The sequence below is a fragment of the Liolophura sinensis genome, chromosome 8, assembly GCF_032854445.1.
Source record: "Liolophura sinensis isolate JHLJ2023 chromosome 8, CUHK_Ljap_v2, whole genome shotgun sequence".
NCBI classification, from domain to species: Eukaryota; Metazoa; Mollusca; class Polyplacophora; order Chitonida; family Chitonidae; genus Liolophura; species Liolophura sinensis.
The window spans coordinates 53,588,007-53,610,063 of record NC_088302.1 but is presented as its reverse complement, the minus strand read 5'-3'; the positions used below and the strand labels follow the sequence as shown (position 1 = coordinate 53,610,063).

At 39.0% G+C, this 22,057-nt stretch overlaps 1 protein-coding gene across 2 annotated transcripts; it reads left to right on the top strand.

Moving 5' to 3' along the window:
• The first annotated feature begins 324 nt into the window (after positions 1-324).
• LOC135472802 (neutral amino acid uniporter 4-like) lies at positions 325-22,017 on the top strand. 2 transcript variants are annotated; one of them, XM_064752480.1, is made up of 10 exons: positions 325-453; positions 5,228-5,481; positions 6,655-6,745; positions 7,099-7,187; positions 7,627-7,719; positions 8,036-8,120; positions 9,734-10,009; positions 12,043-12,221; positions 13,623-13,795; positions 16,514-22,017. In XM_064752480.1, exons 2-10 carry the CDS (start codon positions 5,246-5,248, stop codon positions 16,750-16,752), a joined length of 1,461 nt encoding a protein of 486 aa, XP_064608550.1. In that variant the 5' UTR covers positions 325-453; positions 5,228-5,245; the 3' UTR covers positions 16,753-22,017. The 2 variants fall into 2 exon arrangements, with proteins under 2 accessions (XP_064608550.1, XP_064608551.1); XM_064752481.1 differs by lacking the exon at positions 325-453 and adding an exon at positions 2,193-2,269.
• The last annotated feature ends 40 nt before the right edge of the window (positions 22,018-22,057 follow it).

Below are 22,057 nucleotides of genomic sequence, written 5' to 3'. Positions count from 1 at the left end.
GTGTCATATCAGGAAGAACACAGAATCATCAGTCTAGGGACACGGCATTAAAAAGCTAAATGTAAAATATAACCGGAAAGAACTCTTACGTATATAAAATGAGACGAGAATGCATTTTAAAAATGCTATTGATATTGCCATTTGGTGTTTTTATGATAGATCTTTGAATCGATTTCAATATCAATGCTTGATTTGACGCCTTTCCTTCGAGTCCGTATTCCATACACACCTTAGCTCACGTAAACATTTTAATACACCCACTGCGGTTGCTCCTGGTAGCTAAACGGGTCAGTCAGAAGACGGCTGGTGGAGCAGAACTGGGGTGGTTTTGAGCATGTGACAGCTGTAAATGGCTCACAAGACATGAATTATTTCTACCTGGAAAGTGGGACCAGAGGAGCGAAACCGGTGAATCCATGGTTTTTTCAGTGACTGACTTCATTCTCGACTAGTGTATGTAATCTACACAACGGGTAATTTAGTTCAAGAATGTGTTATAGCATGGAAGATCTCCAACTTCCGATGCGGTTATCTGATTGAATGTTCAAGCTGCTAAGTCTTACGCGTAAAGTTGACATTAGTACATATATCGGTATACTATACATGTGGACACCGTGCCCCACCAACACTTTAAAGTTGTGCTGGTGTCAGTCACATATAATAAGAAAGTGTTGAATGGGCACTGTGTCTGGCGTTAACAAAGTTTCTAACTAGTAAATAGGCTAATCATAGTGACTGGGCGTGCTATTTTAAAATTGCTATTTAAAATTCATCGTAACACTACTGCTGGCTGTTACAATGATTGGCCGATGGAGTAGTGCAGGCTTAGTCAGCTTTTCTATACCTAAATTCATACATTTGCTTCCTTGCATGGGTGAACAAAGTGTTAGTTTGTGTAATTATCCACACAAGCTGAACTATAACTTGCATGTATACATGTAGTTGACCAGAAACATTAACATTGGTTCAGCCTGAGTACTCTGCCTAGAACTGCCCTACCATAAATTAATGTACTGCCTAACGGCTTGGCTGTTACAGTCAGTGTGCCTTGCATTTAGAATGGGTATTAAGAGGGGGCAGTCGGTTTATAGGAGCAGCTTTACAGAAACGACTCTGAAAGGATTAACCAAACAAAAATAGCATTGAGATTGATACAGACTGGTGTTCTTTTGTTGGATTAAGGCTCAGTATGTCTGCAAGCTGGCTTAAAGAAATGAACAAATGAAACCTACTTCTTATCATTTTCAAGTGCATATCACTCTGATTAGAATAAACCATTCAGGCAATACATCAGTATGGCAAACTAGACTAGCAACAGTTAATCTCCCAGCTTTTTTAATTGAAGTGTGCAAGTAAGGATAATAATGTGAGCATTTCCTGAGATATTACAGGGTGGTATAAATGCACAATCTCCCTCAGGACTAGAGGATATTACTCTTGAGTCTAGTGGTAAAAGTTGTAGTCAAAACCTAAACATCAGTGGTTCAAATCCCCATTATGTATAGCCTAGTTTTGTAAATTAATACAGCACTAAATTGCACACCGGAGACAAAGATACATTTTAAAGTACCTGTAATTTTTTGAGATGTGCTTTTTAAGATGTGCCATTGCAGCTAGTGGAAAGATGGGAAGGTATAGGGTTCATGTGAGTTCCTTGTTCATGGAAGGGACCTGCATAAGCCCTCAGTATAGGCAAATATCTAGCTGTTTGACACATTGTTTTTCATATAGGTTATATTTGTGGCAAGCAAAATTGAGGATTTGGGTTGGTGCTTGTACAAATTTTGGATTAACTGAAACCTCTCTAAATATTCTCAGTTATTAGCCTAGGATAAACTGGAAATCCCAGTGGGTAATTTCAAAACCTACTGATCAAGCTATTATCAGTGTTTTAACTGTTCAGCTCAGAATGAATGATTATGGCTTAAAGCCATATTGGCAGTATTTCAGCCATATCACGGCAGAGTTCAGTTTAGAAGTTGCTTGCATATATCCAAAGGTACCGGTACTTTAAGGAAAAACTGAAAATGTAACTGAAAACTGAAAAACACGAAAGATAAAGATTTTTGCATGTAATTGAATTTTGACCATGCTGTTAGATTTGTGTGCTGTAGATGTAGTTTAAATGAGATAAGGTGATAAATCACTGCTGCACAAAAGTCCTCTGGATGGTGATATCCTGTTATCTGCAGATACCTGTATATACTGTATGTCTGTGTGAACTGAGGGCAGATCAGGCTGAGAACTGTGTGGAGGATCACTGGTAAAGGTATGTCACTTGTTGAATTCAAGACAGGAAACACAGACAGTTGACCTAAATAAACGGGAAAATGAAGTACGCATCAAGTGGATTGCATACTTAAAAAGAGGAATACATGTACTTTTTATCTGAGGATTAGGCTATTGTGAGAATTGTTTATATTCCCATTTCCTGTGTAAGCATATAACGAAGTGTAACTATTGATATTAGTTGTGCAGAGAATTATAAGAAATCTATTGTTGGATGTCATTGACGCACCCCTGTGATATTAATCTCAGTCGAGTGTGGAGCCAGTCATGGCAGAGTTGTTAAGAAGCTTGTCTTTCAATTGTTAGGACTCGCAAGATGCGGGTTCAATCCCCGACTTCAGTAAAGGGAATTTGTAATTTCTTTTCTCTCACACCATGTTTGTGGGACTTCATTGACAGTAACCCGCCAACAACATTTGTAAAGCTTCAAATGACATTTGTAAAGGTGCCAACAACATTTGCAAATTTACCAACCAATTTTGTAAATGGTGCTCATAACATTTGTAAAGCTGTTTGCAAAGCATTTGTAAAGGTGCCAACAACATATGCAAATTTACCAACCACATTTGTAAATGGTGCCCATAACATTTGTAAAGCTGTTGACACAATCTGACATTCATTGCCAGTGACATTTCTTCTTAGCCATCAGTATGGTGTACATTATGCTGGAGAATGTTCATCAGTTACTTACCAAAGATGATGGTTTATCCATCCAAACTGACTGCCATCGTGGAAGTAAATTACTTCCATGATGGTGTGAAAGTGTGAAACGATAGTTAATAAATGTATAATTGTCACAGTCAACATTTGTCTGCGCAACCTACAAAAGTATTTTCAAGAGAATTTTATGAGAATTATTTGGGCATCATTTTGAGCCATGCAGCATCCCCTCAACAGGACGCACATTTGATGATGCTTACATGTACCTTGATAATGCTTACATGTACCTTTATGATGCTTACATGTACCTTGATAATGCTTACTTGTACCTTGATAATGCTTACATGTACCTTGATGATGCAGTTGACTGCAGTATTGTCATTGACTTTGTGCCACCTCTGAGTAAAGTTATAACCTAGACTTTCATATCCGGCGTATTTACACCACAGGATAAGATATGCCATCATTACGCTTACATGTACCACTACCTAATTCCAGGTAAAATGTTTGGCCTACCACAGTTTGGCTTACACGTTACTCTCCTTGCTTTGCTTTATGCAAGGTTACTGTTGTGTAACCAAGACGTTACACCTGCTACATCCCTTATTCCACTTTCATGCATTCTGCCCCAGTAGAACGAGGATTAAAAACTGTTCAGGAAAATAATGTGTAGTTTTGTTTGTTGGGGAGTTTTAAAGTTGAAAGCACTTAAAACATTGGAATCTGTTGGTCACGTGACCTGATTACCTTTTTACACACTCTGATTCTGGAATTCCCAGAATACACGTGCATGCAAGGCCATAGATTGACAGTGGTGATGACCTGTGCTACATGTACCTTATACTATTTAAAACAAAGAACACTGATGGTGGCACTGGATCCTGTGTGCATATACAGGCCACCATAGAATCTAATATTGTAAGTACTGGTAGATATGTAACTCGGTTAAAACAATTCAGGGGGAAATATCCCGTTATAGTGTCTTTGACAGTTTTTATTTCTTTCTCACTTTTACATGTATTTTACTTTTTCTTTATCAGATTATCTGTTTGATAACAAATGCATCTAGGTGCTTGGAAAAAATGTGTCATCTTGATTATTTTTCTTTTGTTTCTGCAAACTTGTTTGAACATATGTAGTTCAAAGTGCAGTCAGAGACAACTTCAATGATACAGTGTGAATGCATGATGATGATATGTATGCTGAACTGTTGTGAGATACCTTGTCAATTTATCAAGTTATCCTGGTCAAATTTAGTATAACTAAGCTAACTAACTATAGCTACTATGCAATACTTTGTTCAGAATTTTATTATTTTTTCATTTAATGATTTTCTTGAAAAATATAGATTCCAATACGTACATATAAAAACAAGCACAAAAAAGGCTCCAAAGGCAACCTGCTTCTCTGTGCATGATTCCGTCCTATTTTTGTACTTTATATACTTTCTTAGTTCTTTGGTAGTTTGTGTTAAATGTTGATTATATACCTGGAACATCCATCTTGGTTGATGGCTGGTATACAACAGTCTGTTTCAGTGCATAGATAACAAAGATTTTACACAAGAAAATGAATGAAGTGTTTTTTAAGAGAAATGTGTCAAGCTCGCTGCTCAGTGTGATTGTATAAGCTAAGTATTGGTTTGCCCGTTGTCAGTGTACTCTGACTCACTTGGGTGCCATGTCCAGTGTCTTTAGTGTGGTATTGCAATGAGGCAACACTATAAATATATAATATAAACTAACCTAAAGGAGACGCTGTCATTATCAGATGATGTGACATAATATTGTTTGTAGTGTTCTTAGTCCTCAAGCAAACAAACAAGCAAATTAACAATTACTAGTATTATGTAAAAGAAAGCAAAACTGCAAGCAGCAGTTTCCAATATATTCACGCTGGTCAAAGTTAAGGAATCTATCTGAATTCCCTGTAAGGACAAGTATCATTATTTAAGTGAGTGTAAAAATGTATTGTAAGATATGTATCTCTCAGAAGAAGTATTTATCTTTGATAATGCTTACATATTATTTAATACTTATTTACCATGAGAAAAGGGATTAAAGAACAATTTGAATATACAGGAATCTAAATATACAGGAATTTAAAATTGGATACCTGTTAGACAAAGGTATGGGAATCCAAAATTTGATGAAAAGTGAGCTCTGAAAGGTTTAGGATGCTATTTTTTTTCTTTCTAAAAAAGTATTGTGGAAAAGTTTAACATTTGGTTTTAAGTGATGAATCTTTATCTCTTTTGTTTTTTTCTTTCTCTTATTAGTTTTACACAGATTTCAAAATGGCCAAGTCTGACAAAGCTGCATTGTTGAAAAACCTGGCCGTTGAAGAGGATGACTTTGTGCCAGAGCCTGTTGTCGCTAGAGTTACCCCTCTCCGGGCCGCAGCTCCCTCAGGCATACAGGGAGCAGAGGCTGCCATAGAAAATATGGCTGCGGGTCCCCCCAAAGCAGAGGAAGATGATGCCAATATACAGATTGCTATGGACAACAGACAAGTGATGCCTCACTCAACTACGTAGGCTATGTTACTATTTGAGTTTAGTGGTCAATTCACGCTTCATTACGCTTGCTATCTGTATGTACACAAGAGACCCAGATATATATCCTGCCTGGATCCAATGACGGCAGAGACTTTGTTCATCACCCCTGTGGCTGATCAGCCCTGTATCAGGATGGATATCACTGTATGGGACTATATGATATGACCTGTCTTATGTTGCAAACTGAATCATTGGTTTATATAAATGGGGATTGGCAACACTAATTTTACTTCATGTTTTCGTGGCAAACCAACACCAAAAATAAAATGAAAATGATCTTTTTATTTTGGCCAAAAACTTTGAAGTGGTGTGGTCCCATATCAGGTTCACAGTTATTCATGTGAACAGTCATGTACATATACTTGAAAAACCACCTCTCTTCACAACATACCTGACAAATTTCCTGACTTAAAGCCACAGCCAAACCAGGGAAAGCGTGGTTCGAGTATGCTACGTTATTGGTCAGTGGCCACCTGGTGCAGTCTCATTGTGCAAAGAATAAGGCTGTTTTCAGTCAGTCTTAAGAGTGAGTTGACATTTTACACAGAGACTTTTGGGTTTTAATAGTACAAATACATGTCCATATGGTCATCAGTGGTGTACAATGTATTTGCACTTTAGGTGTTGCATTATGCAATTGGGGGACCTCCATGGAGGAGGGAGTTCATTGGAGGACTTCAGCGTGGCGCAATGACCCAGGAACCTCCCACCAATGCGGTAGCTGTGAGTTCAAGTCCAGCTCATGATGGCTTCCTCTCCGGCCATACGTCAGAAGATCTGCCAGCAACTTGCGGATGCTCGTGGGTTTCCCTTGTGCTTTACTCCGTTTCCTCCCACCATGATGCTGGACGCCATTGTATAAGTGAAATATTCTTGAATACAGTGTGAAGCACCATTCAGATAAAGGAATAAATGATGGAATTGTTTTGCTGCATCGTGTAGCAGACAAAAGTCAGGCTATATCTTTCTGACTTTTACATGTATTTAATTTGGACAAAATATCGTGCTACAGGAACTGGAAGCATGTGTAAAGCAAGAAGATATGATTTACTTGACCTGAAAATTCAGACACATCAATTTTGGGTTGATGGTGTAAAGTTCAGAATGTCTTTCCTGTCAATTGGTTGATTTATCATTTAATATTTCAGGAACATGCAGAGTTTGATGCATCTGCTCAAGGGTAACATAGGCACAGGTATCCTGGCTATGCCTGTGGCTTTCCTCAGCTCCGGATTATGGGTAAGATGCACATAACGATGCAGTAACAAACTTGAACTCAAGGGCATTGAGTCAGCTGACCAGCTCTGTACATGTATGTCCTACATTTGTGATGATTTTCTCTTTAAATTGTTATACTAATCTTAACATACATACTTGTAGAAACTTGATACCCATAGTAAATGAATAAAAGCACTGAGAGTAACATGTAAATACTTTGTCATTGCTTCTGAGCACATACTGTAATCTTAAGTATCTTGCATTGGTTTTGAGAGAGTATTTCTGTTAGTTGTAGTATTTGTGCATATGACGTTGAACTAATAGATCTAGAAATGGTATAGGCTTTGTACAAAAGTTTGTTTATTTATCTACAGACTGGTTTTGCTGGAGTGCTCATCATCGGAATTATAGCTGTACACTGTATGCACATGTTAGTGGACTGCAGCCACAATCTGTGTCGTAGGTAAGTCCTGAATGGGGACATGTTTGTTATCCAGTCTTTTAACATGGGCCATTCAAAATAAGGAGGGGCCTTGTAAGCACAAACAGACAGGGATTTTCTGTGGAGTGTCACAGCTATTGTTCTTGTTGTATCAAAGGTCAAAGATTTCAGTAATACATTATTGTGCAGCTCAAAAAGGTCCATAATGCCCAACAGTATTCATATGCATGTAGTCCTTATATTAACTTACCATAGATTTCGAATAGTTTCAGTGCGTTTAATTTTGTTTGAAAGAATAAAACGAATTGAGGTTTTGAGTTTTAGTTTAGATGTACTTTTCTATGGTTTATCTGATACTGAATCATTGTTCTTACCTTTCGTTAAAAGCTTTGGAAATGTCACTTTCTTGTTAGTTACCATTGTATTCAAGTTAATTTTGTAAATGCCATCTGTTTTTCAGAAAGGGCATTCAGTCATTAGATTATGGAAACGTTTCAGAAGCTGCCTTTGATAGAGGACCAGAGAGGCTCAGAAAGCTAGCCGTTCCTTCTAGGTCAGTTGTTACGTGTTGTCTTACATGAAAAATTTACATCACTGTGATGTCGATAGCCCTAAAACATGTAAATCCAAATTACATGTACATGAGACATGTTATTGGCAGAAAAATATCCTGCCATATAGTGAAATATTCATGAGTACAGCGTAAAACATCAATCAAATAAAATAAATAAATAAATAAAAAACATGCATACTTGTATTGTACAATGTACAAAGCTTTGTCTGGATTGCACCAGCATAACCAAATAGTTCCATGACAATAATGTGATCTCTTGTTAAATCTGTATATTGTTTTTTTTCTTTTATTTCAGGATAATGATAAACATATTTTTAGCTATAACACAGTTTGGATTTTGTATGGTGTACATAGTCTTTGTGTCTGATAACATTAAACAGGTAAGTATATTCACAGATGTTACACTACTCTTCAGGTGGTAAAGGAGAAAACAGATTTGTAATTGTCAGCAACGTCTGAAAAAGTAAAATTAACTGATATGAAATCTCATGTATTTTAAATATCGCTTTGCATTTATTGGGGCATACATGTAGCTCAGAGATGACGTGTCTTTTGGTAGAGATAAGGAGATTTTATACTAAAAACAAGACTTCCCTAAGTTGCAACTGTACTGTAGGAGGTTTGTAAGGTACATGTGTCTTATGAGATGCTGTGCCTCTGTTTGGTTTGGTTTCCTTGGGGGCGCTGTTTGGTTTCGTTTCCTTGGAGCCTGTGTTTTGTTTGGTTTCCTTCAGGGCTCTGTTTGGTTTAGTTTCCTTGAGGGCCCTGTTTAGCTTGGTTTCCCCGTGAGCTCTGCTTGGTTTGCACAGGGGCGCTGTTTAGTTTGGTTTCCCTGGGGGCTCTGTTTAGTTTCCTTGTGGGCTCTGGTTTGGTTTCCTTTGGGGTTGTGTTTGGCTTGGTTTCATTGGGGACTCTGTTTGGTTTGGTTTTCTTGAGGGCACTGTTTGGTTTGGTTTCCTTTGGGCCTGTGTGTAATTTGGTATTCTTGGGGGCGCTGTTAAATTTGGTTTCCTTTGGGGCTAAGGTTTAGTTTGGTTTCCTTGTAGTCTGTGTTTGGTTTGGTTTCCTTGGGTCTCTGTTTAGTTTGGCTTCCCTTGGACCTCTATTTGGTTAGGCTTCCTTGGGGGCTCTGTTGGGTTGAGTTTCCTTGGTGGCTCTCTTATTTTGGTTTTCCTGGGGGTTGTTTGGTTTCCTCCACTCTTTATACACATGATCACCATCATTACAGTTAAAATGTCTTGATCCTGTAGGGTATCAATTCTAGCTAATTATGTAATTGCCAGCTAAGCAGTACAGCTGCGCAGGCATTCTTATACATAGCCATAAACTTCTTGCATTTCTTGTATGATAGAAACTGATATCTATGTTTTATGTTGCTTCATGTCCATAATTTTCAATTCATGCTGTGGAAGGTTGTGTTATAGTGGTCAGTGTTGCTGGAGCTGGCCTGTTGTCTTCAGCATGGCATTTCAGTGAGGAAGTTTTATCATGAGTATGTCGGTATTGAATCTCTTCAGGCAGCCAGTGTAAATGTATCAAGGGTGGACGAAACTGGAGTGCCAGGTTAAACCACTGATTTTGACAGAGTTACTGATAAACTTTCCCACCTGTGATAAACAGGTAAACACACCATAGTGTTGGAAGACATCACTTAATTTTAATAGATTAAGCAGCCACATCAGCATGGATGACAGCTTGTTGTGACCAAGGCGCCATGAACAGTGAGAGTGGGCCAGATTTGAACTCGCGTCTTGTGTGTGCTAGCAGGTGAAAGGCAAGCACAACCCGCTGGCTACAAGGAGAAATTCTGGTCTTATTACTCATGGAGTGATGAGCGCAATACCATGTCCGAACTAAACAAACAGACTACAATTGCTATATTTTGTGCAAACGAAAGGCCTACCAATGCTACAAGCAAATGGCCTACAGTATAATACACTAAAGATGTTTGGAATATGAAATAAATGAAGACAGCTGTGCTTTTGTTTTACAGGTAATCCACGCCTTCCACAGTGACGACCCAGATCACAGGTTGTACATGGTCATTATCGCTCTTGTCCTCATTCCCTACGTCTTTATCAAGGAGTTATCCTCCCTGTCAATTTTCTCAGGCTTTGCCAACATTCTCATGTTTGTCGGACTCATCATAGTCTTCCAGTACATCCTCCAGGATCTCCCTGACACAGGCTCCAGACCCGTCTTTAACTCCACGGCAACCTTACCGCTCTTCTTTGGGACAGCAGTGTACGCCTTTGAAGGCATAGGTGTGGTGAGTGCATCCATGAACAGAAACTGTTTCGAGCAAAATGCAGTGGTTTCAAAATATTGTTTTTCATATTTAAAGAAAAGAAAACTTTGGTAACAACATTTCTTGAATCAAACGCATACAATTATGTGTACAATAGATTAAAAAAGAATATCACAAGCAAGATAAATCCCTGTCAAATTCTATGTCTTGCAAAGTTGTGGGAGCAGAAATTGTCAGTGGGCAATGAGTCACAGGCCTGAGCTCTGTAATGCTCGAGACAAACGGGTTAGCCCCAAATGTTTTGAACAAGAAATAGCCAATTCATATTATTGGGCAGAAAATTGAAAATGGAGCAATATGATTGGCCAAAACAAAACATCAACTCAACATGTAGACAGCCATGTATCTCTTAATTCCATACATTGATTTATTTCAGAAACAGATTTTGGCTTTATTACTGGTCACAAGAAGACCCTTTTTTTTTTAGCTAACAGCATGTTCTTTTTCAATGATACTTATACAAAATCCTTGAGTTGTCTTTTATTTGAAGTGTTACAAGAAAGAATACATTTAAAAGTGCTGACCTTTTTTAGTTTTATCTTACAACAGTGATCAGTATGAACAAAGGCAGTGTCAGCTATCAGACACCAGTCAGCAGGAATAACTGTATTGACATTATTTATTTCGGCTCCAGAAGGAAGACTGTTGTAAATGAATGTGTTATTAAAGTTTTATTGAGCCTTGACATACTTCATAGCTTGTTTAGTAGCATTTTATCTCCAAAGCTTCTGAGCCAAATTCATTGAATCTTTATAGCAGATTCACCAGTAGCTCAGTAGACAGGCTTACATTTTGGTCATCGTGATGCACTTTAAAACTTTTTTCTCAGATCAGAGATCACAATTTGCTTGGAAACTTTGTCTCAAAAATTAATGAGCCAGGTTCATTGAAATGTAGATCCGCTAGGCCAGTCATTTATTCCTTCATAGTTGTTTGATACCAGCACATAGAAAGAACCCGCTGATATAGAATTTTATGTTAATACTATTTGTGGAGTTAAAAATGCTGATTGTGGATGAGATGGATAACATGTAGGGCTGTTAGGCCAGTTGTTTATTCCTTCATGGTTGTTTGATACCAGCACATAGAGAGAACCTGATGATATAGAATTTTATATTAATACTATTTGTGGAGTTAAAAATGCTGATTGTGGATGAGATGGGGTACATGTAGGGCCGTTAGGCCAGTTGTTTATTCCTTCATGGTTGTTTAATACAAGCACATAGAGAGAACCTGATGATATAGAATTTCATGATAATGCTATTTGTGGAGTTAAAAATGCTGATTGTGGATGAGATGGGGTACATGTAGGGCCGTTGGGCCAGTCATTTATTCCTTCATGGTTGTTTGATACCAGCACATAGAAACAACCTGATGATATAGAATTGTATGTTAATGCTATTTGTGGAGTTAAAAATGCTGATTGTGGATGAGATGGATAACATGTAGGGCCACTAGGCCAGTTGTTCATTCCTTCATGGTTGTTTGATACCAGCACATAGAGAGAACCTGATGATATAGAATTTCATGATAATGCTATTTGTGGAGTTAAAAATGCTGATTGTGGATGAGATGGGGTACATGTAGGGCCGCAAGGCCAGTCATTTAGATTGAGCTCTGAGCAGATGAGCATTGACCTACTTTCTCAGGACCAAGTTCAAATTTTGTTGTTCACCATTATATCTTCAAAGCTATTGAGCCAAATGAAATAAATTACCCTCAGCCTTTTTTCTCGAGTCGTGCAGGTTTTTAGTTCTTACGTTAGCTTTTGTCGATACCATGATTGCAAATGCGGTGCATAAAACGCCAATCAGATAGAGAAATAAAATCATGAGGATTTTGGCACAAGCTGTCATGATTCCCAGTTGGCCTACTTTTTTTTCTACATGTAACCTTGATAGCAGGTGTTGTACATGAAATTATTCATAATGTAGTGTATTAAAATGTATAATAATATGAAAGTATAAACAGGTGTGTTTTTCCTACCTGTGCAGGTTTTACCTATAGAGAATAAGATGATTCACCCAGAGGATTTCGGGGGCTGGACAGGTGTGCTTAACCTGGGCATGGTCATCACCACTGTTCTCTACACAGCTGTGGGTTTCTATGGCAACCTGAGGTTTGGAGACGCAGTCAAAGGAAGCATTACATTAAACCTACCTGTAAAAGAGTGGTGAGTTTCCAGATAGTCATGACTCCTGTAATGACTTCCACAAAAGGTCTGTGGTCATTTGATCACAAGAGCATTCATTTTCACTTTTATATATTTTAGCTCAAAGTCTGAAACAAAGTCAAGAGATCAGAGATCAAACCCGGGTCAGGTCATACCAAAAACTTCAAAAATGGTACTTGTTGCTACCTCGCTTTGTGCTCAGCACTGAGAGGGTAGAGCAAGGAAACAGGACTGGAAGGCCTGGTGTCTGGTGTCTTTGGCATGATACTTCATTGGTTGCAGCAATATGAGAAGACACTTTATATGAACATACACCTGCTCGTTGTCATGTGACTTCAAAATGGTTAAGAACAGCGTAAAAGCCCAAGCATTCATTCTTAATTTGAAACTTATTTAAATGTATGTAGCTTCCTCTGAGAAGGGAACCAATAAGTTACATGCTGGCCATGTGGATGCAGAAATTAGGAGATTCCTCCATGGGTGTTTGATACCATCAACATGGATAGAACCTGATGACAGAATTTAAATGGTATTTGTGGAGTTTGCAATGCGGATTGTGGGTGAGATGGGGGGGTGTTTGAGGGGTAGTTAGAACATAAGGGCTTATACAGGTATGTATAAAGAGATTTACATTTTCTCTCCAGCAGATACAAATGGTTCAGTCTGGCTGCAAAATTTCCAAATCATTCAATATGAGAGTATGGAAAGATTTAAACGTAGATCTCTTTGTATTTTTCAGAGTCTAATTAGTTATATAGTTAGTTTTTATAAATCTTTGATTGACATTTGCTTTATAAAAGGGCATATCATTGCCATAAGAAATTGTAGGTGTGACTGATCACTTTCTGTGGCTCTGAATGTGAAAATATTACGTGTCATTGCAAAAGAAAAACAGACCTTTTCTACCTTCATTTCCCTAGATACTACGCCTTATCAATCATGCTTAATCCCTCGGGGGCCTCCGTGGCTCAGTTGGTTAGCGCACTAGCGCAGCGTAATGACCCAGGAGCCTCTCACCAATGCTGTCGCTGTGAGTTCAAGTCCAGCTCTTGCTGGCTTCCTCTCCGGGCGTCAGTGGGAAGGTCTGCCAGCAACCTGTGGATGGTCGTGGATTTCCCCCGGGCTCTGCCCAGTTTCCACCCACCATAATGCTGGCCGCTGTCGTATAAGTGAAATATTCTTGATTATGGCGTAGAACACCAATCAAATAAATAAATAAATAAATAATCCCTCAGCTAGAGTGACTACAAGATTTTGTCATCTGTGGTGTGTCATCTGTCGGCAATTGCTTCTGTTGGACATACTTCCATCATTAATTCACATAGGCTGCTGAAAGTACAATTTCCTTGGCAACAGGGTGGTTCTTCAGTCCCTGAGTTGTGCGACATTCCTTTGTTGTAGGTTATACGTTTTGGTGAAGGTGATGTTTTCGGTGGCAGTGTTCATCACTTATGCATTACAGTTTTATGTCCCTGTGAACATTTACTGGCCACTGATAGAGGAGCGCATCAGGAACCAGCGTCTCAAATTCTACGGACAGTATATCTTCAGAGCAGTCCTGGTCCTGTTAACATGTGAGTAGCGGCTGTATTATCTCGTTTTATTAGTCCCGCACCTGTATCAGAGGGTACTCTCATTTCGGAGTCCATCACAAATCGGTTTTCCAGACATCTTTTGTTTTTTCAAAAGTATTTATCATATTGAATTGAGATGTGCTATGTGTCTTCATCTTGGTCAATTACAGATCCAGATTTTCAGCAAATTTACAGCTGTTTTGTCTATGCTAGTTTTCTGGACCAGTTTATTATACTAAATTGACAAATTACAGAACAGCTTTGAGTTGTGGTCCGTTTTGTCCATTTTCAACACAATAATGACCATTCATGCTCTGATGAAGTCTTTGAAAACAGCTATATTCTGTGGACTTAAACTGGTAATTAATGGATTTGTATCTTTGGCAAAAGCAACACTTGCAGAATGCTTGTTGATACTACATTCCTCTGCCTGTTGATGCTGCATCCTTCTGTCTGTTGATACTGCATTTCTCTGCCTGCTCATGCTGCATTCATTTCCTGGCTGATACTGCATTCCTCTGCCTGTTTGATGTTGCATTCCTCTGGCTGTTGATACTGCATTCTTCTGCCTGTTTGATGCTACATTCCTTTCCTGTCGGATACTGCGTTCCTCTGGCTGTTGATACTGCATTCTTCTGCCTGTTGATGCTGCGTTCCTCTGCCTGTTGATGCTGCACTCCTCTGGCTGTTGATACTGCATTCTTCTGCCTGTTTGATGCTACATTCCTTTCCTGGCGGATACTGCATTCCTCTGGCTGTTGATACTGCATTCTTCTGCCTGTTGATGCTGCGTTCCTCTGCCTGCTGATGCTGCATTCCTCTGGCTGTTGATACTGCATTCTTCTGCCTGTTTGATGCTGTATTCCTTTCCTGACAGATACTGCATTCCTCTGCCTGTTGATACTGCGTTCATCTGCCTGCTGATGCTGCATTCCTCTGGCTGTTGATGCTGCATTCCTCTGCCTGTTGATACTGCCTTCCTCTGTCTGTTGATGCTGCATTCCTCTGCCTGTTGATACTGCATTCCTCTGCCTGTTTGATGCTGCATTCCTCTGGCTGTTGATACTGCATTCCTCTGCCTGCTGATGCTGCACTCCTCTGGCTGTTGATACTGCATTCTTCTGCCTGTTTGATGCTACATTCCTTTCCTGGCGGATACTGCATTCCTCTGGCTGTTGATACTGCATTCCTCTGCCTGCTGATGCTGCATTCCTCTGGCTGTTGATGCTGTGTTCCTCTGCCTGCTGATGCTGCATTCTTCTGTCTGTTGATGCTGCATTCCTCTGCCTGTTGATACTGCATTCCTTTCCTGGCGAATACTGCATTCCTCTGGCTGTTGGTACTGCATTCCTCTGGCTGTTGATACTGCATTCTCTGCCTGTTGATACTACATTCCCCTGGCCCTTGATACTGCATTCCTCTGCCTGTTGATACTGCATTTCTCTGGCTGTTGATACTGCATTTTCTGCATGTTGATACTACATTCCTCTGCCTGTTGATGCTGCATCCTTCTGTCTGTTGATACTGCATTCCTCTGCCTGCTCATGCTGCATTCATTTCCTGGCTGATACTGCATTCCTCTGCCTGTTTGATGTTGCATTCCTCTGGCTGTTGATACTGCATTCTTCTGCCTGTTTGATGCTACATTCCTTTCCTGTCGGATACTGCATTCCTCTGCCTGTTGATACTGCGTTCATCTGCCTGCTGATGCTGCATTCCTCTGGCTGTTGATGCTGCATTTCTCTGCCTGTTGATACTGCCTTCCTCTGGCTGTTGATGCTGCATTCCTCTGCCTGTTGATACTGCATTCCTCTGCCTGTTGATACTGCATTCCTCTGCCTGTTTGATGCTGCATTCCTCTGCCTGTTGATGCTGCACTCCTCTGGCTGTTGATACTGCATTCTTCTGCCTGTTTGATGCTACATTCCTTTCCTGGCGGATACTGCATTCCTCTGGCTGTTGATACTGCATTCCTCTGCCTGCTGATGCTGCATTCCTCTGGCTGTTGATGCTGTGTTCCTCTGCCTGCTGATGCTGCATTCTTCTGTCTGTTGATGCTGCATTCCTCTGCCTGTTGATACTGCATTCCTGTCCGGGCGAATACTGCATTCCTCTGGCTGTTGATACTGCATTCTCTGCCTGTTGATACTACATTCCTCTGGCTCTTGATACTGCATTCCTCTGCCTGTTGATACTGCATTTCTCTGGCTGTTGATACTGCATTCCTCTGTCTGTTGATACTGCGTTCCTCTGCATGTTGATGCTGCATTCCTCTGGCTGTTGATACTGCATTCCTCTGCCTGTTGATGCTGCATTCCTCTGGCTGTTGTACCATAATAAAATAGTATGTCCGAGTCAATATTTCTCCTACCTTTACACTAGGCTTGCTATTTATTTTATGTTGTTTATGTAACTTTTTGTATTCATTTTAGGGGCCTCTATGGCTCAGTTGGTTAGCGCGCTAGTGCAGCGTAATGACCCAGGAGCCTCTTACCAATGCGGTCGCTATGAGTTCAAGTCCAGCTTAGGCTGGCTTCCTTTCCTAAGTGGGAAGGTCTGTCAGCAACCTTCAGATGGTTGTGGGTTTCCCCCCGGGCTCTGCCTGGTTTCTTCCAATCATAATGCTGGCTGCCGTCATATAAGTGAAATATTCTTGAGTAAGGCATAAAACACCAATCAAATAAATAAATAAATAAATATATTCATTTTTATTTTCAGTGTGTATTGCAGTGTTGGTACCTCATTTGGATCTGCTCATCTCATTGGTTGGAGCCTTTGCCAGCAGTTGCCTAGCACTCATTTTTCCACCAATCATAGAGATTGTTACATACACTGGAGAAAATGAGTCCATCAGCATTGGATGTATAATCAAAGACGTATTAATATGTGTATTTGGTTTCTTAGGTTTTGTGACAGGCACTTTTGTAACTATAAAGGAGATTGCAGCCACATTTTGATACTTGCTTTTTTTCTTCATATTTTCATTTTTAGACATGATTATTATCTTTCTTCTAACTTGTTTTAGAATGCTGTAGATGTTTCCGTGTAATTCTCCTCTGTGATATAGACAGTAGTATACCAGTGAATTGTGAATTTTAGACAATATTTTATTGTCACCATGACTCATCGTTTCATATACCTAAATAAGTGAGAGCTAACACTATTTTTCTAAATTCTGATGTGTACATTTGATAACATGATACGTAGTGATATACATAGTGAATGTAACTGATGATATATTTATAGATAAACTTGCATTGTTTGCCACAACATCAAAGAACAGACTGTATATCACCTAAAGTTTGGTAGATGGCACTTGCAGAAGCACATGAATGTTGAAACATGATACTTGTGGTGATTGTTATTCTGATTTCAAATTAATCAAACTTCACAAAATGGCCTTTTAGGGTGTATAAAACAGTGAGAATCAAGGTGAATGTGCCAGTTCTAAAATAGGCATCGGTGTATAAAGCTGCCTTCTGCATAATAGCAAGTGGTTCAGTTCGTTTCCGAGACATCTTGGCTGAGGTTTTTAAACATGAAGGATGACAGTATCACGCTTAGTTCATTGTTGACACTGAATCTCACTCATATTGTGAGACACATGAGACACATTTTAGTCAACTTTGGTAACATTTGGAAATCAGACAGCCTACATGTACCCCCATGTAAATAACAGTAAGGAGAAAACACACCCCCTACTTAGTTGACACATGTGCTTGACACTTCACATGGGGATATTGGACACTTCCTGACATTTAACATGGAGATATTTGACACCATCTTAATAGTTCACACATAATGTGGGGATATTTGACACTGTCCTCAGTGTACACGTAACAAGGGGATATTTGACACTTCCTGACATTTAACATGGAATGTTTGTCACCCTCCTTAGTTGACACATACCTTGGGGAAGTGAGACTTCTTTGTTTTCTTAACATGGAGAAATTTGATACTGTCCTTATTGGCACAAAATACAGAGAATTTTAGCACCCTACATGCACTTAGTTGACACTTATCATGGGGAAATCACACACCCTATTTTGGGGACACCTACCAGTAACATTGGACTTTTGACATCCAGTGTAGGGAACACGTACAATTGAGAAATAACAAACCCTACATGTACATTTTTAGTTGACAAATGACAAGGAGAATTAAGACACCCTACTTGTAGTTCACACTTTAACATGTATAAGTCAGACACCGTATTTACGTGTGCCTTTTACATCTTCATTTCTTTAAAAAGTTCAACACCCAATTTCATTGAGATATATCGTCGAGTGACAGACAAATTTTCCTTCAGTTTCACTCTGTGGTGTTGACATTTCTATGATTTTACTGGACCAATTTTTGACAGAAAACTATTTGTCCTAAGGGCTCCTGTCCTTTAAGGCCATGTCCGCACACCTTATTAGACATTCCAGATATCTTCAGGACATGCACGCATTTACATGTATAGCAAATTTCACTGGAACCATTTTCAACTTCTGTAGGTTCAGTGAATATATTAATTTCATGACAAAATTACACCTCATTTATACAAGTTATTATTTTATTGGGGATAAAATTGAATGTAAGCTTCATTTTATATAATTTTTAATTTAGAGGAAAACATTATCACATCATTTTTTACAGTTACATGTAAAGCTCATGTTGCTATCACAATCCTGCCAGAGATACACTTGAAAAATATGTTTCCTGATAATTCATCAGAGGAAATTGAGTTTATCATTATGAAATATCAAAGTCCTTATTCATAGAGTAGCATAAAAGTGGGACATATGGTCATCCCCTCAACACCCCACCCCCCAATCCATTTTCTCCACCAAGGTGTCCTGCACCCTCAAGGTTATTTTTCTCTCCTTACGTGTATGGCTTGTTTCTGTCCCCTTACATATATGGTTTGTTTCTATCCCCTTGCAGGTCTGTCAGCAACCTGCTGATGGTCGTGGGTTTCCCCCGGGCTCTGCCTGATTTCCTTCCACCATAAGGCACCAATCAAATAAATATCCCCTTACATATATGAATTGTTTCTGTCCCCTTACATGTATGGCTTGTTTCTGTCCCCTTACATGTATGGCTTGATTCTGTCCCCTTACATGTATGGCTTGTTTCTGCCCCTTACATATGTGACTTGTTTCTGTCCCCTTACATGTATGGCTTGTTTTTGTCCCCTTACATGTATGGCTTGTTTCTGTTCCCTTACATGTATGGTTTGTTTCTGCCCCTTACATATGTGGCTTGTTCCTGTCCCCTTACATGTATGGCTTGTTTCTATCCCTTACATGTATGGCTTGTTTCTGTCCCCTTACATGTATGACTTGTTTGTCAATTGCCATCATGCTTAAATATATGCCCTGTTACATGTTAGGGTTTCTTGGTCCATCTGCAGTCTTGTGTAAAGGTATGTATTAAAAGCCATGAGCATCTAGAAACTAATGCGCTAGTGTCAAGACCCTTGGTAAGTAGACAAACAAATTTACCTCAGGTGTGTCACATATGGATGCACTGATTATCAGGGGGATTTGCTCAAACCCAGCTCTCTCAGTCTACAACTTAGACTAGTTGTGCCCCATTATCGGGTAGCCTACAGGTGCATGTGAAGGGTGCAGTCATTTGGTTTGCTGAGCATGTGGCATTTGTATCCAGTGGACATCTATCTGGCTGTACGCCCATTTGTCTGTACATTTCTGTTTATGTGATAATCAAATTACTGTAGGATGGCTAACATTCAGTAAATGAGTTCATGTGAAGAATCCTTGAAATGCTGTTATTCGAAATGATTATTGGTCAACGTGCATGCCTTAGTATTCTTCCTTCTGCACATGCAGCCGCATATGTGATGCATCCAGAGTACATGCCTAGTGAAATGTTATGTATTACTATGCCAGCTCCATTAAAAGAAAAGACCTCTAAAATCGAAGTAGGCATCACTAAATAGACCACTTAAAACTATGCATGAATATGCTTCCACTTATGTTTTTTAGATTTTTGTGAAAAGAGTTAAAAGCGTTCAAATATTAGAATTCTAATTTGGGCTTTACCGACCATACTATTAGAGTCTAGGAACTCTGACGTCACAAGAATTTTTTCCAACTCTATTCCCGACACTGCATGTTGGAATAACTCTTTTTACCTATGGGTAAAAGAATACAGAAATTTCCCAAAAAATTGTTCCTTGTGGTGAATATCAGCAAAACAGGGTGTCCTCATGTCAGAGTTCCAAGATATCGGATCTATGGCCCATAAAGCCTACCATAGTTTTCAAATATGTAAATGCCTGTCAGTACTCTCACAAAATCTGAAAAGATAAATGCATGTATTTTTACACATAGTTTCCAAGTTTCTGTATGATGGACCTTACTTCATATTTTAGCTTTCTTTTACTTTGAGCTGAAGCACAGTGATTCATAGTTGATTGTGTGTGTTAAATTCTTTTTAAACAATTCTTTATTAATTGTTTGTATTATACAATATTTTAATGGTGCAAAGCACAAAATTACCCAGAGAGGAATCTCATTTTAATTGTATGCATGCTCAGGAGAGAAGGGTAGGGAAATAACGTTATCCTCGTGGTTTGCACTGGTTCATAGTAAACATTATAACACTGTAATGAAGGCCCACGACCTTCCGCACGTTGCAATGTCACATAAGTGAAATATTAAAAAGTGTAAACTCAAGGTTTCCTCCCACCATAATGCTGACCGCCATCGCATACGTGAAATATGCTTGAGTAGGGCGTAAAACACTGATCAAATAAATGCGTAAATACATATAAAGTGCGAACTAAAAAGCAATCAAACGGGTAAAAAATGAAAATCAAAGAACATATCTTAAACTTCATGCCATTTATTTTCATGTTATGTTGGGTGTTTTCTGTGTACAGAACGGTGCTAGTGCAACTAAATATAATGTTCGTTAACGCTACCATACAATCATTGTTCTGGTTACTGTGTCACAAAACTGAATTGGTGAATAATGTCGATTACTTTGAACTGTCTCAGTGGTATCTTTATACATTGACTTGGCCTTTTGAAAAGGTTACCATGAACGATTTTTGTGTCCAAATGGATTCTGAGAAGAAAATGTAGTACCATTAAAGACCTTGCAATGAAAAATGTTATTGTTTTATTACTTTTGACAGAGTGGAGGTGAGAAATTAAAGGTATAAGAGAGCATTGAAAAGTGATCTGCCGAGAATTCTATTTTAGAAGTCATTAATAAAAAATTGGTGATTGCTGGTTCTGAGCATGATTTTTTTATGTTTAACGGTGTTCAAAAGAATATTTCGCTTAAACGATGTCAGTTGGTGTCATGGTTGTAGGTAAATTATTTAACCACCGCAAGAATAGTAACCTCACAGCCGCAGCTTGGCTCTCAATCGTGGTGGAAAGGTGCTTGTGATAGATACTGTTTTCTTTTGTGATTGGTTTCGATACTGACCAAATCTAGGGGTTAATATTGCCATGTGTGCTAGAATACATCTTCAACTGTATAAGACAGTTTTATCTTGCTGGTTTGTCTCCAGCTTTGATACAGGAAGATAACATTACAGAAATAGTTTTCAGGTTGGTTCACAGTTTACATTTCACAATGCAAAAGGGACCAGTCATTATTTCATAAAGCCCACCTACATGTAAGAAATGAAATATTTTATAATGGATTTAATTCCATTTAAGATAAGATATTAAAAAAAGAGAGCACGGATACAGGCCTCGGTATTTCTGGCACAATATCAGGGCATTGTAGTTTGTCTGATGGTTCTGACCTATGTTTTAAATAAGTACAAGTAAACATACTTTATGTACTAGAAGAGAAATAAGGGGCACTTACGTTTCTGAGAATGAAGTTTTGCCTACGTCCGCCACATTTGTCAACAGACTCTATTCTTGAGCCTGATATTGAAAGCTTTAAATCTGACGACGTCAGCCTCATAGTGAATGTATTACTTAGCTCATCAATGGATACCCTGCAGAAGACGTTTTTATTCATTCATTTGTAGGAGAAGTTCCCTGAACAGCTGAACATTTGGGTATCGTCTCTAGTTCGTCTTCTACCTGTTGGCGTTTTCTGATGACGTCAGAGATTCTTATGGGTATCTACGATAAATCATACTACACTGAACATTAAGATCGCAAAAACTGTTAAAATGTGTTTTTTTAATTGAACATTCGTACGCAATTATTTCTTCATGAATCCATGTGTGGAATTTCATCGTTAGACCAAGTTTCAGATGACTGTATGAAAGAGTTACGA